Below are 14,713 nucleotides of genomic sequence, written 5' to 3'. Positions count from 1 at the left end.
CCCACACACCCTTCCCACGCACACCCGGCCGTGGGCGAGGAGGGTGGGCTCCCTGAGGTGTCCCCCAGCACCCGCATCAGCTCCTTCCTCTCATCAACCCGCTCCTCAGGACGTGAACCCCCGCGCCGCCACGTGACCCTTCTCCGCGAGCGCGGGGCTGCAGCTCCCCCGCCCGCCCCCCGCGATCACGTGGCCGCGGAGTGATGTCACGCTCCGCCCTTTAGCAGCGGTGCAGCGCGGCGCGCGCGGCTGCCGGCGGCGGGCACGATCGGAGCGGTACGCGGTTCCCTCATGAGGTGAGTGCGGTTCGGCCGTGTGGCGCGGCGATGACGGCGGGAGGAGGAGGAGGAGGCGGCGGCGGCGGCGGCGGAGGAGGAGGAGGAGGCGGAGGCGGAGGCGGCGGCGGCGGCGGCGGCGGCGGCAGCAGGGGGAGGTTGCCGGCACGCACGGCGGCGGGCGTTGTGAATAGGGGCTTTGTGTGCGGCGCCCACCTGCCCCCGCCGCCAGCCGCGGGGGGCACTTGCTGCCGTTGCCGGTCGGCGGAGCCTGAGCAGAGAAACCCTCAGCGCGGCGCAACAGGAAAAAACTTCTCCCTTCTCTCCCCCTGGCGCTGCCGGAGAGCCCCGATTCCCCGGTGTGGGAAGCACCGGCGGGGCACAGCCCGTGAGTTGCTGCCGGTTGACTGTTTATTTGCTTTATTTTTAGTTTTATGACTTTATTTAGCTACCCTGGGTGCGTGGCGGGGGGTGACAGCTGCCCGCGGGGGTGAGCGGTAGCACCTCGCTGCAATCAGGCCGGCACCGGTTCGCCCCCCACACCGCCCCCGCGCCCCCCTTGCCGCCTCCGGGAAGGGGTCGCCCGGTCCCTGACAGCGCGGGTCCGACTGAACCCCGGGGGAAGCGGAGCCGCCTCCGCACCGCCTCTCCCGGAGGGCCCCGGCGGGAGTTAAACCCGCCCGGGGAAGGAGGGGGCACCCTCAAATTGCCTCGCTTCGGTAAAAAAGAAGAGGAGGCCCCTGGGGACAGCGTGGTCTCGGTGCTGGCGTGGGGAGGTTTCTCCCCGGGGTGTTAGTGGGCGCTGGCGGAGGGAGGGCTGTCTGCCGGGTCCCCCGCACCGCCCTGCAGCGCTGCCCGCCACCTCTCCGCCAGCCCCGCGGGCGGGCACGGGGGCTACGCCTTTCTCGGCAGCCCCGGGCTTAAAGGATCAAGATTTTCTGTAACTGTTAAAAAAATTAAAAAGAAAATTAAATAGGCTGCTTTAGGAATCGCATCAAGTTTAACGAGGAACTTGTGCTTCTAACCTCTGATGGAGTACAGGAAAGATTTTGCTTTCTGTTGCACAGCGTTTGGCAGCACAAGCCTTCCATGCTGTTGCCACTTGTGACATTGTTAAGTTTCCCCCTATGAAAAGACTACTTAAATTCCGCTTTATCAGCATTGCAGGATCTTAACAAGTTCTCTCGTTTGTTTCTGTAGTGAGTGTGAGCACACTTATTACAGAACTGATGTAAAACATGGTCAGTGAGTGTTACTTTGGTAGAAGCTTCTTTTTGTTTTTTTTTTTTTTCCTTATTCCAGGGGGTTGCAGATTAGTGTGTTATTTAAAAAAAAAGCATTTGCCAAAAACTACACATACATCATTTTAGAAAAGCCTTCTGATGTCTTAGATTAACTAGGAGAAAATAAATGTAGTAAATATCTGTCAGTGACCTGCTTGGCTGTTGTCTTGGAACACTCATTAAAAGCTGTCAATGAGGTTTTTGCTAATAGAAGAATTGCGTAACAGCCATATGAACCAGAGTGAAAGGGCATTTGAGTAGAATGAGGCTTGATATGAGCTCAGGGTTCTCTTGAGTTGAAGCCAAGCTCAGTGCCGATAAGTCAATATGCAGTAGCTGACATCCAGTCTTCCAATCTCTAAAAATACTGGCCTTGTGCTATTTTCTCCTCTCTTCCAAGAGTGCATCTGCTAGTGGAGCAATAAAATGTTACCTGCTCCCCTTTCCTTCCCTGAACCAAGAGATGGGTAACATCAAGTGGAGAAAGACTAGGTGGGAGGCTGTGGGTCTCATGAAATGATATAAGCACTTTATGAGAGGGTTCACTCACTTCCTGATCTTTTTCTGTTCTTTTCTTTTTGTATGTTCCCCACTATGTTACTTCTCCGCTGCCCTGATAAGGCGCTCATGCCTCTTTTGAGGGAGAAGCAGTACGTGAAGAAACATGAAAGCCAGGTTATTGTGTGAGATGTTGGCAATTTCCAAATCCTACTGCAACAATACCCTATTCGCTTTTTTTTTTTTGAGAGGTGATAGTGGGCTAGCTCTTTTTGCCCAGGGATAATGCTCGAAATCACCACAGAGAAAAAACAAGCAAAAGTAGAACACATCGGTTCAAAGCTTTAGTGCCATGCTTAGTGGCTGAGATACTAGACTACGGAAAATCCCGAGGTGGGAGCGTAGCAATCCATAACATCTTCTGGAGTTATAGATTCGAGTAACTGGCTCTCCTGCTGCGTGCATACTTCCTGCATGTCTGAGAAGCCTGTTTTCTTACCTACGTTCCTTGGAGTTGCTGTCTCAGTGCCTCTGAATGCACACAGGTGATAGCTCTGCATTTGAGGTAGCTTGGGGCTTGTTTTCAGAGTTGTCAGTCCTTGCTGCTCCTTACATTGTGAGGGTCATCTAATACTGCACTTTCAGGGTATAGAGGAAGTAGTGCAAATATCTGTAATTCAGGTAATACATCAGAGCAGAGCTTGTCACTGTCATATTGCCAGAGACAAATGCGAGTTCGGTGAAGTGTGGAAGCAACTGAAGATCTCCACTGGCACTTAGGACTAACTACCAGTGTAGGTACTTGCTGAGGACTGCTGGAGTGGAAGCACGCAACAGTGAAAGAAAGCATCCTTCCCTTGTGTTGAGATCCAAAACAGGATGGCCAGTGTCGCCTGGACGATATGGTGGTAGTCCATGTCTGAACTTGAGACCATCCCCGGAGGATAGAGCCTCTGGCCTGATGGTTAGGGCATTTGCCTAGGATCTAGGGTTAGATCTTGACTCAAGTCCTTCCTGTGCAGGTAAATCTTGCATTTTGGATGAATACTGTAATAACTTAAATTTATTTTTTAAAGCTCGCATAGTGTCATTTTGGTTTTATGCCTGGAAGCCATTGCTGGTATTCAAAATACTGTAAAACATCATGCATGGTTTTTTTCACCTGAATCTGTGGCGGGATGGGTAAAGTGGAGAGCTAAGTTTGTTCAGTCATTATGATAGAAAAAGAATTTGTACACTGGTCTGTCCGAGACCCTAACTTTGGTAGCTGAGGATGTTCCACTTCTTTCCTTATAACTGCTGAAAGGCAGGGAGCTACTGTTGGTTATTGTGGATGTCTGGATTCCCAAAGGCACTGGGACACCCTGAAATGTCTCTGGGGAGTTTGACACTGAAGTGTTTTCTGAGGACCGTGTTTACAAGGACTTGCCTGAGACACCAGCACAATAACTCTAAGAGAGATCTGGAGATCAATAGCTGTCTGAAGGCTGGGAGAAGCATCTCTAGACACTAGACCTTCTCCAATATTTATCATAGAATCGTTACGGTTGGAAAAGACCCTTAAGATCATCGAGTCCAACCGCTAACCTATCACTGCCAAGTCCATCACTAAACCATATCCTCAAGCACCACATCTACCCTCCTTTTAAATACCTCCAGGGATGGAGACTCAGTCACCTCCCTGGGGAGCCTGTTCCAATGTTTGCCAACCCTTTCAGTGAAGTTTTTCCTAATATCCAACCTAAACTTCCCCTGATGCAGTTTGAGGCCATTTCCTCTCATTCTATTGCTTGTTACTAGGGAGAAGAGTCTGACCCCTGCCTCACTATAACCTCCTTTCAGGTAGTTGTAGAGAGCGATAATGTCTCCCCTCAGCCTCCTCTTCTCTTTGTATGGCACCTAGTGCTGGTGCTGTTGAATATAAGTTTCAGCAACTGAATAAAATCAGATAAAAATCACTTGATTGTCACTAAGATGTAGCTGTTGATGTTCTGCTGGTTTAAAGCATTGGTAGTCTTCCAGGATAGAAAATACTTGAATTCCTAGTACTGTTTTTTTTGAGGGGTGGAAACACACCCAACTCTCCATTTCTGGGTAATGTTTAAAAAGGTGCTCCATTTTCATTAGCTAAAATGTTTTCCCTACCCAAGAACTTGGATGCTGAATAGGGGAGTTTTGTTAAGAGCACAGTCTCTGAAGGTATTTCTAGACTACAGGAGTTTTCAGTAGGATACTCTTCAAAAATGTTTCAAACATATAAGGGCAGAGTTTATGGGAGTGGGGCTTGGCAAGTGTTTTAGGTAAATCAGATCGATGTTCCCGTCTTCCTAACTCCTGCCATAATAAATTAATGTTCTGCCTTAGCCTATTTCAGAATATTCATCCATAAAGTAATGGATTATGTCTCTTCATAGATTTAATGTTGCATCTGTACAGATTGTTATGTTTCTTGCTTCTGAAGAGCATCTAGTTGAATGGTTGATACAGAATATTAGGAAGGGAGTAAGTATAAAGTACTAGCTGTTGTTATCCATGTGGGTTTGTTACGAACTGGCATTTCAAAAGTGGGACTCTGTGTCATTTTTCTCTATTTCTAGTTTTAGCTGGATGCTTCAATTCCAATCTAGCCCTGTTGGACTAAGTATTGAACTTCAGGAGGACTGCAATGTATCTTACATATGCTCAAACCAGAGAGTATGGCCTCAGAATTGAGGGGTGTGCAAGGGGGTGGTCTCTTTGTTTTAGAGGCAGAGAAATTGAAAGCAGAGAAAGACAGCGGTATATCCCAGTTCATGCAGCAAGTCTTGTCTCTTGCACCGTGCTCTTCAGTGAGCTGGATGTGTGTTGACAGACGCTTCCAGACAAAAGAACTGGAGTAAGAACAGAGTAAAGTTGTATGTAACGAGTGAATGACAAATTTGCCTGGACTTCGCTTGAGCTAGGATTTTGCATGGAGTGCTGTCTAATACGCCAAGTAAACAAAACAGGGCAGTATCACATTTTGATTTTTCGCTGATCATCTGTAATTCACTGTGTCTGAGGCCTCCTTGATGCAAGGTTTCTCCTATCTGTGTAGAACTGATTTTGAAAACACATAACAAACTGCACATACCCCCGTGAAGTCTTGCCTGGGTTTGTGTTGGTTGTATAACATCCACAGAGGCTGGTACTGCTTCAGCTGAAACCATTAAAAATGAACTTAAATGTCTGCAAATTCTGAATGTCAAAAGAAAGTGTAAGAGTTGAGAGTTGATGCAAAGTGTTCTGGAGGGAGAAGCGATAGTTGTAGACTTGTTAGTGATGCAGTATCTATGGAGCTCTAACTTTGGGGCTCAAATGCTTAAATTTGTACAGTTCAGCACATCCTTGCCAGTGATTTGTGAACAGATAGAGGGACTGTACTAAGTTACTGAAGGCCCTTGCTATCTCTGGTGTCTGATTCTGTTTAGAGTGGGATTAACTGTATATAAATTGCTCCCACTCTTGTGTAGTACTCGGGCTTCTCAGCGCATTTTTTCAGTGTGTTTTCGTTGTTAGATTAACCAAGCCAAGAATTATTTGTCTTTGTAGGTGACATTAAGTTTAAAAAAATCTGTTCCGTTTGACTTTTCCTGTGATAGGATGGGCTACTCAAGATGGAAAAACTGAGCTGTGCTGATAGAGTGGGGAAATGTTCCCATTGCTTTTGGTCACATCATACATTCTTCTCTGCTTTGGCCTGAGAAATAGAAGAATATGCTCAGCTGCATGGAAATAAGAAGGTAGTCAGGGATGAACTGACTTTTTTTAGGACAGCGTGGGCTTGCTGCATATTTATGTGTGAACAACTGAAGAGGCTGGGCAATGGCTAATGCCTTGGGTAGTCCTGTAGCTTTGTCAACACTAAGGAGAAGCTTTGGTTTGGGCATGTTCTTGGTATTGAATAGTAGACCGGGGAGCTCAGGCATGTGAAGCATTTGAGAAGTTGGATACTGAAGGTGGGCAGCAGAAGAGATGCTAGTAGTGTGGATGCCTCTGGCTGCTCTGCAGTGCTGGCTGCCACAAAGACTTGTGCTTCTGGGTCAGAGCAGGACTTCTGATTTAGAAAGTGATCATCTAGAGAATAAATGGTGGTGATATGCTTTGGGAGAAGACACTTCTGGGGCCCCTTGTTTTACCCTGTGAGCATAGGTGTATGCACACAAGGGAGATGTAAGTGTATGGTGACAATGTTACCTTTTTACGTTACCAGATCTTTCATGGAGTCTCTACTTCTTTTCTCTAACCTCACGAAGTTTAAAATAAAAATTGAAGTATTTTTTTTAGGGGGGGGGAAATTAGTTGATGATATGAATTGTGCTTTGCTGCCAAAGAACAGTCTGAGATCGAAGTTTCTCAGGGTGTTCTGAAAGAGGTGCAAGGTTTTTGGCACTTAAATTAATTGAATGCAGGACTTGTCAGTAAAGGGTAACTGTCACTGGCATGAGCAGTGTGCATAGCGTACAGTTTTACTGTAAACTTGTAGTTTTACATAGTAAAACTAAGGCTGTTTTACTGTTCCATCACTGGATCTTGGTCTGTTATAGGGTTTAATTGTAACATTGTTTGAAAGGCCTTCTCTGATTTTAATGCTATTTAATGAAAGGAAGAAAATATGACAGTATGTTGTTTACTGTGGTTTGCACGAATCTTACTGTAAATCAGTGGGGAAGATTATCCTAATCTGTTTCCTATGTTTAAAGCTAAAGATTGTATTGTGTATTAAAACACAGTTTCAATGAAATTATTGAGGTGGCAGATTACCACCACTTCAGTGTCTCTTGTTTTAACTAGGTACGTTTACTACCAACCTAAAGATGTTTTCTGTGCCTTGTATTCCTGAAAGCGATTTCTTAACGTTAAGCTGAAGGAAGATGAGATAGAGGACTAGATATTTAGTTTTGGAGCTAATGGTTAAAGCATGTGATCAGCATTAGCTGTTGAGAATCCTTGGAGTTAAGCACTTCTCTACTTCTAACTTGCTGCAGCTAGAAGATGACAGTGCTCAGTATTGATTGTCACATTTGTTCTGAAAGCAGAGAAACGCCACTATTAGTGGATGGTGCTTCTTGTTAACATGCATGATTCATTGCAAAGATACTGTTTTGAAGTGTCTTGATGCTCCCTAGTGAATTTCTGGTAGTCATTTCCTATCTTGTAAAACAGGAGTGTATTAATGGTGCTTCCTTTTTTCCCCCTCTGGCAAAAGAACAGTTGTCATAAAGCTCTGCTGAATCAGGATGCTGACCTCTTTTTGCATCAATTCCAATAATTACACCCTTTGAGAGGTGACTTCCTCCTTTAAACAGTGCCAAGAAAAGGCATCCCTCACTGCTTCAGGGGTTTTTATCTCTACAGCTGAAGAATTATGGGCATTACGATGCACAATTAATCTTAATATTTGCGTTTAACTATCTCTTGTGGAAAAAATACAGACGTGACAGACACTAAACTTGGGAATGCTGGTTTTGTGTGCTTGTGCATACTTTTTTAATTATGCTGAGGGTTTGAGTTTCACATTCAATGTGTAAAATGCACTTACGCAAGAGGTGAAGTGTCCTGTGGGAAAAATAAGTTGGCTTCTAATAGAAAAACAGCTCACCTCCCTTCTTCCTTCCTCAAAAGGGGGAAAAGTAGTGTATTAGGAGTGCTTGCAAATCTTGTTAATTAGACTGTATTACAGGTTTCTCACAGAAGAGAGTCCAGCTTTGCAGCTGTTGCATATACCTACAAGGAGTTGTCATCTGCCCCATAGCCCTGTAGTTGAGTACTTTATCTTCCATGGCAGTTATAACAAATCTTTTGTTCATGGGAGCCAAAAACGCTGAGGGGGTGGGGAGAGATAGCCTATAGCAGACTATTTGGCAATCTGTAGGTGAGGAAAGATCTCTTCTTTTCAATTCCCCATGCATTGGATTTCTTTATGGTCTATTAATGGGTCTAATTAAATGGTTTACCTTTTTTTTTTTGTCAGCTATGTGAAGCATTAGAAACAGTTTGGGGTTTTGTCCTCCATTTTCTTTCTTTTTTTTTTTCTTTTTTCTTTTTCTGCTGGTGTGGTATGTAAAGAAGGCCAGATAAATGTAATGGCATTGTCTTGTCTGTAGCCTGGCATTTTTGGTCTTCGCAGTGCTTGTCGTCCTTGGTGTTGCTAGAGAATGATTTAGGAGATTATTGGGCTCTTGCTGAAGTTCAGTCTCCTTTCCAGTGCAGGTTATGACAGCTGTTGTGCAATTTAAACACTTTCTCCAAAGTCTGAGTAGCTGTAGCAGAACTAAAGTGGTATGCTTCTCTTAGAGCAACCTAGAATAATTCCTTCTTTTTGATTGTTCAAAACTTGCTCTTTTTTTTTTTGCTACTATTTTACAAATGCTCCGTGCAGCCCAGGAAAAAGCTAAGAAATTGTCACTTAAGCCAGGGAGTGAAAAGCTTCTGCAATTTTTTTTTCTTTTCCTTTTGCATGCTAAAGAATTAAACAAAATACCACAAGCCCATTCTCCTTTAGATGAAAAGCAAGAACTTTGAATGAAACCCCTTGTTCATACACCTGAAAGCAGTCAGAATGACTTTAGAATTACTGCCTAATTAGACTTGGAGTCATTTAATTAGATTTAGTGATATTTTAACAGCCTACAGAATTACCCCATCCAGATTACCTACTGTAGGTATGTGTTCTGTGGGAAACATATTTGTGTGTATGTAGTGTATGGGATTTTTTGTTTGTTTGGGGTTTTTTTATGAACCATACTTGTGTTTATCTTAAATGGCTGTCAGATAACTATGGTGTTGAGCTAAATGACATGTTTACTTAGCACTAATTGCTATTCCTGAATGGTACTTATTGTTGTTTTTTGTGGAAGCATTCATATATATATTCTACCAAGAGTATTCTGTGTAGTTGCATTTTAAAACTCGTAGTATAGTGATCATGTAGAACAGCAACTTGGATCATAATAGTAAGAGACTTATGAAACTGAATCTCACTTTGCTTATCAAACTGTAGATCGACTGTTTCTGAAGAGTGATGTGAAACATTAGTGACCCTGCATGACCTATTGGAGTTCATGCTTCAGTCCTCATTTCAGTTATTTATTTATCTGGCTAGACTTGTAATATTTTTTTCTCCTTTTTTCTAGGGTGGAGTGAGGAAGTTTATACAGCTGAACATCCTTTAATTTAAACTGTTCCTTCAGAAGGAATTTGTATAGCAGCTAAAACTTGTAGATGAGAGAGGCTGGCAATTCCAGTGAGCATAGTGTAGAACGAGAAATTTGGAACACTTTTGCATAGATGGCTTTGCCCAGTACAGATATATGTTGCTCTTTGATTAAGCTTTTCTGCTGGGCAAAAAACACATTGCCGTGCTACTTTAACATGCTATTCACTCTTACCTTTGTCTTGGATTGGTAATATATGGTATATTGAAGCTTTCTGTAGGAAACTCTGCCCTAGGTCCTAGTGCCCTGTTCCCCTGTGAGAGCTTGCAGCTTCTGTGTGATGTTAGTTGTACATGTTGTTGCATATATGTTGTGCAACTGCTGCTTTTCCTCACTTGAAAGGGAGGAAGGGGGAACATGACTGTTGGTGATAGTTCACCATCAAATTAAAAATGGCTATGACTCTATACATACAATTTCTTACGGGGAAGAGTATAAAACAATTCTTCCAGTGATAACCTCTGTTCTTGCTCCGATGGTTCTCTCTGCTATGTTGTGTTGAGCCATACTAGTATGTGTCACGCACAGTTTTAAGTATAAATTTAACTTGGTTAGTGGTTAGACTTGTAGATACAGTAGTGGTGGTACCTCTGTTACCCAGCGCAGACCCAGGTTGTAGGATATTGAAGTTTTCGTGAATGTCTTAGCATACTTACTTCTGCTTTTCCTGCTATACAAATGGCTGCCCTGATGAAAATGTTAAAATAGGCAGTGGGCAGAGAAAGCTGCTACAGGTATGAACATGTCGGTTATCTAATTATGTGGAGAGGTAGCTAATATAATGATACACATGTGAGTTTTTGTAAAAGATTTGCCCTATTCTTCCATGGTCAGACTTAGGCAGGCTTTTAAGTTTGTAGCAACAGAAAGTTTCCTTTAGCTGGCTGTTAATCTTTTTCAGAGCTTTAGGGCTAAATTCTGAAAGGGTGATATAGGTATGCAAATTCAATTCAGACTGAGCTGCCAGTGAACTGAATGGTATCAAGCTGAATCTTATTTTTCTTTCTTTTTTGTTTAGATATTGAAGAAGAATAAAAAGCTCCTTAAAGGTTTGGAAGGTTGAATGTGATCAGCATGAAGAGCTTAAAAGCAAAGTTCAGGAAGAGTGACGTAAGTATTTCTGCTCAGTTTGACTGCTGGTTTCCACGCTGGAAACAAGTTCTTCGCTCCCACCTTGATAAGGTTGTAGGTTAATGAATTACAGAGAAGAAAACCTTTTTCCAAGCACAAAGGCAACAGCTGAGTACAGTATGGAGTAGACTCTATTTGGAGTGCAATTCTCTGTTCTGCAAATTAATAGTATTTCACTACCTTTCTCCCTGTAACTGAATCATGCACATAGTGTGGGGTCTGCAGAGCTTCTGTTAGATTGTAGTGGTGCTCAGACTGAAACTTTGTTCCAGGTGCAGGATTAAGCCTGGTAAGGACTTTAGTACCCAATCATATTTCTGTCTAAGCATAATACCATTCTTATCAGTGTGCTGTTTGAGCACTTAACAAAATGTCTTCTCAGTCCATGGCCAGGTTTCTTTGTTAGCAAGAATACAGGAGCCAGCTGTGCAATTAGGGCCACTGTGCTTATCAGTTCTAGTGTAACAGGGGAGGTGGATGTGAGCAGTGAGGATGACAGACATAAATATGGCGGTCCTACAGGTGACTCATCAGAACTGCATTGAGAGAGACATTAGGCTGCGTATCATAATTTGCCTCTTGCTAATATGTGTATCAGTGGAGACCCCAACCTGAACATGTATGGTAAGCATAGTTCACGTGGAGCAGTGGAGCTGCTGTGGTCCAGTCCTGTTCTTGTCTGTCTTTTCCTACCGCTGCTCATTCCAGCTTCTTGTCATGCACTAATGTGAATTCCTATTTGATGGTGCAGTAAGCAGTCAGTGAAACAGGCGACTTTGTGTTCAATTGACTTTCCAGATTTTGTGTGGAATTTCTAACAAACATCCGTGATCTGTGAAGTACGTAATGTTCCATCTGTCATCCTAAATTTGTGTGCTGCTTTGAAAGAAGTGATGTATTGTTGTTTGTCATGGAGATTTCCATGGGGTCCTTGAGCAGCCATGTTTGGTAAAGATACATTAGGCTTTAACTGGTTTGTAACACACCTAAGTAGCTGTGAAGAGGGCAGAGATGCTCTTGTGGTGTCATCTGCAGATGTGCTGGTTATTGCTTAAAAAGTCTTTCGAGCTACAGGTTAGCATCTGGTGCAGCTGCTGTATTTGGCTTCCCAGCAGCACTGCTGGTGGATGCTCTACCCCTTCAGTTTAGCAAGAGCTCTTTCTAAAAAGACCTTCTCTATAAATTATCTAAATATATCAACCAACCTTTGGGAGCAGAGGGAAACACTTTTAACTACCTAAGCAGTGTTTGGTTTTTGCTAGTCACCAGACTGAATCAGCCAGTGGCACAGTGTCTTGTGCCACTTCACAACAAATAAAAACAATGTCACAAGCCTCTGGTGTCTCATCTAACTGAATATGCCATTCAGTTTAGAACTGCTAGAATTTTGTGGTCAGGCATTGTTGCTCCTGTTGCAATGAGTAGCAGCAATTGCTATTTTGAGTTCACCTACACCAGTAAAACTTTTTATAAGCATCTGCTTGGGTAATGAGAACAGTCCCTTGGCTAATATATGAACACATTTGGTATTACGGAAGTTAGGTGTGCCTGGGTGTTAGGATGACTTCATTCACACTTTTATGCTAGTTGGCTGGGCTGCAGCTCTAGAGCAAAGGCTGTGTGACACGCGTGATGCAACTAGATCTTGCTGTAGCTAGTCCACCCACTGTTATAAATTGCCCTGGTTCACTTGTTCCTTACTTATCTATCCTTGATAACTCGCTCATGCCTCTCCTCAAAACCAAGTGGAGTCTGAAAGTAATTGCTGTTTTCATACTACTGCTGTCTACTGGCTGGAGACAAAGTTGACCACAAAGGATTTTTCAGGTACCGAAAATTTAAATATGCAGCTCTAAGAGCACAGCAGTCTAAATCCATGACAGTCTGGTTTCCTCTGTTTTGAAGCCAAACCTTAAGGGCATAATTCCAAACAGCCAACAGGAGCTGTTCTATATTTTTGTGCAAGATAAGCAAGGAAAATTATCCTTCTCTTCTCTTTAGTTTCCAGAAGCTGCCCTTAGCTGTAATTTGTGAGGAGGAAGAAGAGGAGGTGGTTTTAATTGGAATTAGTCTTGCTTGTATCTCAATTTATAAGATGTGGTAACTTTTTTTGGATTGGGGATAAAGGTAAAGTCATCAGAGATGGAGGGACCTCCCTGTGTTTCTTCCTGGAGTAAATCTTTAATGTCTTATTTTGTGGAACTGAAGGTATCTTGGGGGAAGGAACAGGACCTTCATCTTTACCCTCACTGTTAGAATAAAAAGGAAGATGGGGAAGGAGTAGGAACAAGTTTTCAGGGTGTGTGTGAGAAACAGGAATTACATGAATACTTCTCCAGCAGTAAGGCTGATAACATAAACCTGTATGATGGATTGAAGACTGCATCGGAAACTTCACTGATGTGTTAAAGCTCTCTAGGATGTTCTGGAGTGGCTGAATTGAAAGTGAACACAACTGCTGATATTTATGCATGTGTTCTATGTCCCTGCTGTGGGACTTCACTTTGGTGCTGTAGCTACACCAGTCTTCTATCTTGCAAAAGGGATGTCCTTGCTCCCTCATAGTTCATCTCTGCCCTTCTGGTTTTCAGTGTATCTGATCCTGCAGTGATCCAGGTCAGGGGCATAAAGTAATGGAAAATTATTTTGTAGGGTGAGTTTTAGCTGCTTAATTCTGTGTAGGGTGAGCCTTCAGAGGAACGGTGAAAGTAGGAGAAGCAGTGGGACATCCCTTTCTGCACCTGTTGCTTGATTTAGCTGCAGTATCAAATCATACCCTGAGATTATTGGCCTAAAAAGCACTGGGGTAGGCATGCTAGCAAAAGCATTGCAGGAACACACAAATAAATAAGGCTGCTACTTCTGATATTTAGCAGAATTCATAAACGCCACAGCTAAGAGGTGGGAGCATGACTCTTCTTATATGGGAGAATAACTCTTCATACTTTTGCTGCTCAGCTTCTTGTACCTCACTTGATTCACCCTCCATGTGCACAGGCAGCTCCATTAACTGGAGAATCATTTTTTCCTTGACACACTTAATCACTGTGAAATCCTCCCTGGTGGTGACTGTTGCCATGTGAACATGTGTATTTGCAGTGGAGGAATGAGACTTACCACTCTGTCACAAATGAGTATAGTCAAAGTGGGATGTATAGTTACAAGAGGACGCATGTAGACTAGAAATCTGAACAGGACCCCAAGGTGGGAGCAAGTGGTAAGACTGGAAGCTAAGTAGTGGATGTGCACGCTTCAAGAATCTGTAGACAAAACAACAGAAATTGCACTTCTCTCTTGACAAAGCAACTAGTCTCTTCTGCCTGAGAAGCTGTATTTTCTCCACTCTTCCCTTGTTTCTTGCTCTTCATTATCAAACTCAAAACCTCTATTAGTAACACCTAAAAGCTGACAGCCTAAAAGGATGACCATATTAATTGTTGCAAGAGACTATTACATGTAACATTTTAAAAAGATGGTGTGGTAATATGAGGAACTATTACTGCAGAGCATGAATTGGTTTATATACTGACAGTAGTTTATTTACATGATAGAGAATGAATGCCTCTACCAGGTAACACAGAAATTCTTTGCTGTTTCTGCTTCAAAAAGCAAAGTTTGAAATAATCCAATTAAAACAAAAACAGTGCTGCTGATGTCTAATTAGGCCTCTTATTATTACTTGAGATTGGAGTAGATTCTGTAATAACAAGTCAGTTTGTGGCCTGACTTCAAAAGCATCCAGAATCTTAAACAGGCAGATGAGGGGCAAGTGGATTTTCAAATGTGCAAAGAGATTAAGCCTGTCTAAACATGGTTTGTCTGCTTCTTAAATACAACAAGATGCTTATCAACATTTTTAGGCACCTACACACATTTAAATATCTAGCTCTTTGGTACTAAGATGTTGTAGGAACCTAGGTGATCTGTTTAGGTATGCTTGTTTTGAACTGTGGTCCTGATTACTCTAAGAAAAGCGTATTGTGTGAAGGCTGTGTTGAGTTGGATTTTTTCACACTCTGACTTAAACCTGTGGGCAAATAACTGAAAAGTTTTAGGACCATTTTCTGTCATTTTCTGTAGGTATTGAAGATTGGCTGAAAACCCATTTCTTGGAATTTGACAATGGACCAGTTTTTCTTCTAATTGCTAGCTTGTTGACTGGACAAGAGGATTAGAATTGGGATTTATTTCCAAATATCTTCAATACTGAATAATTAAAATACAAAAGTGTCTTTCAAAATTGAAAATTGACTTTGCAGTTCAGCAGAAGTGTCTATTCCCAGAAGCAGAG

At 42.9% G+C, this 14,713-nt stretch overlaps 1 protein-coding gene across 4 annotated transcripts in view; it reads left to right on the top strand.

Annotated features, from left to right (window-relative positions):
- The first annotated feature begins 205 nt into the window (after positions 1 to 205).
- The window catches only part of RAI14 (retinoic acid induced 14), an 87,577-nt gene continuing 73,069 nt past the window's right edge, over positions 206 to 14,713 (top strand). For 2 of the 4 annotated variants that reach the window (XM_075078207.1, XM_075078205.1), the window contains exons 1-2: positions 206 to 296; positions 10,310 to 10,401. In XM_075078207.1, coding sequence (XP_074934308.1) covers positions 10,366 to 10,401 — 36 coding nt within the window. In that variant the 5' untranslated portion in view covers positions 206 to 296; positions 10,310 to 10,365. Of the gene's footprint in view, positions 297 to 392; positions 664 to 10,309; positions 10,402 to 14,713 lie in introns of those variants that run through there. The other 2 variants (XM_075078208.1, XM_075078206.1) reach the window with 1 other exon arrangement.

Source organism: Phalacrocorax aristotelis, chromosome Z (assembly GCF_949628215.1).
Source record: "Phalacrocorax aristotelis chromosome Z, bGulAri2.1, whole genome shotgun sequence".
Classification (NCBI taxonomy): Eukaryota; Metazoa; Chordata; class Aves; order Suliformes; family Phalacrocoracidae; genus Phalacrocorax; species Phalacrocorax aristotelis.
Note: the sequence above shows the minus strand (reverse complement) of the source record. Positions and strands in the feature narration are given on the sequence as shown.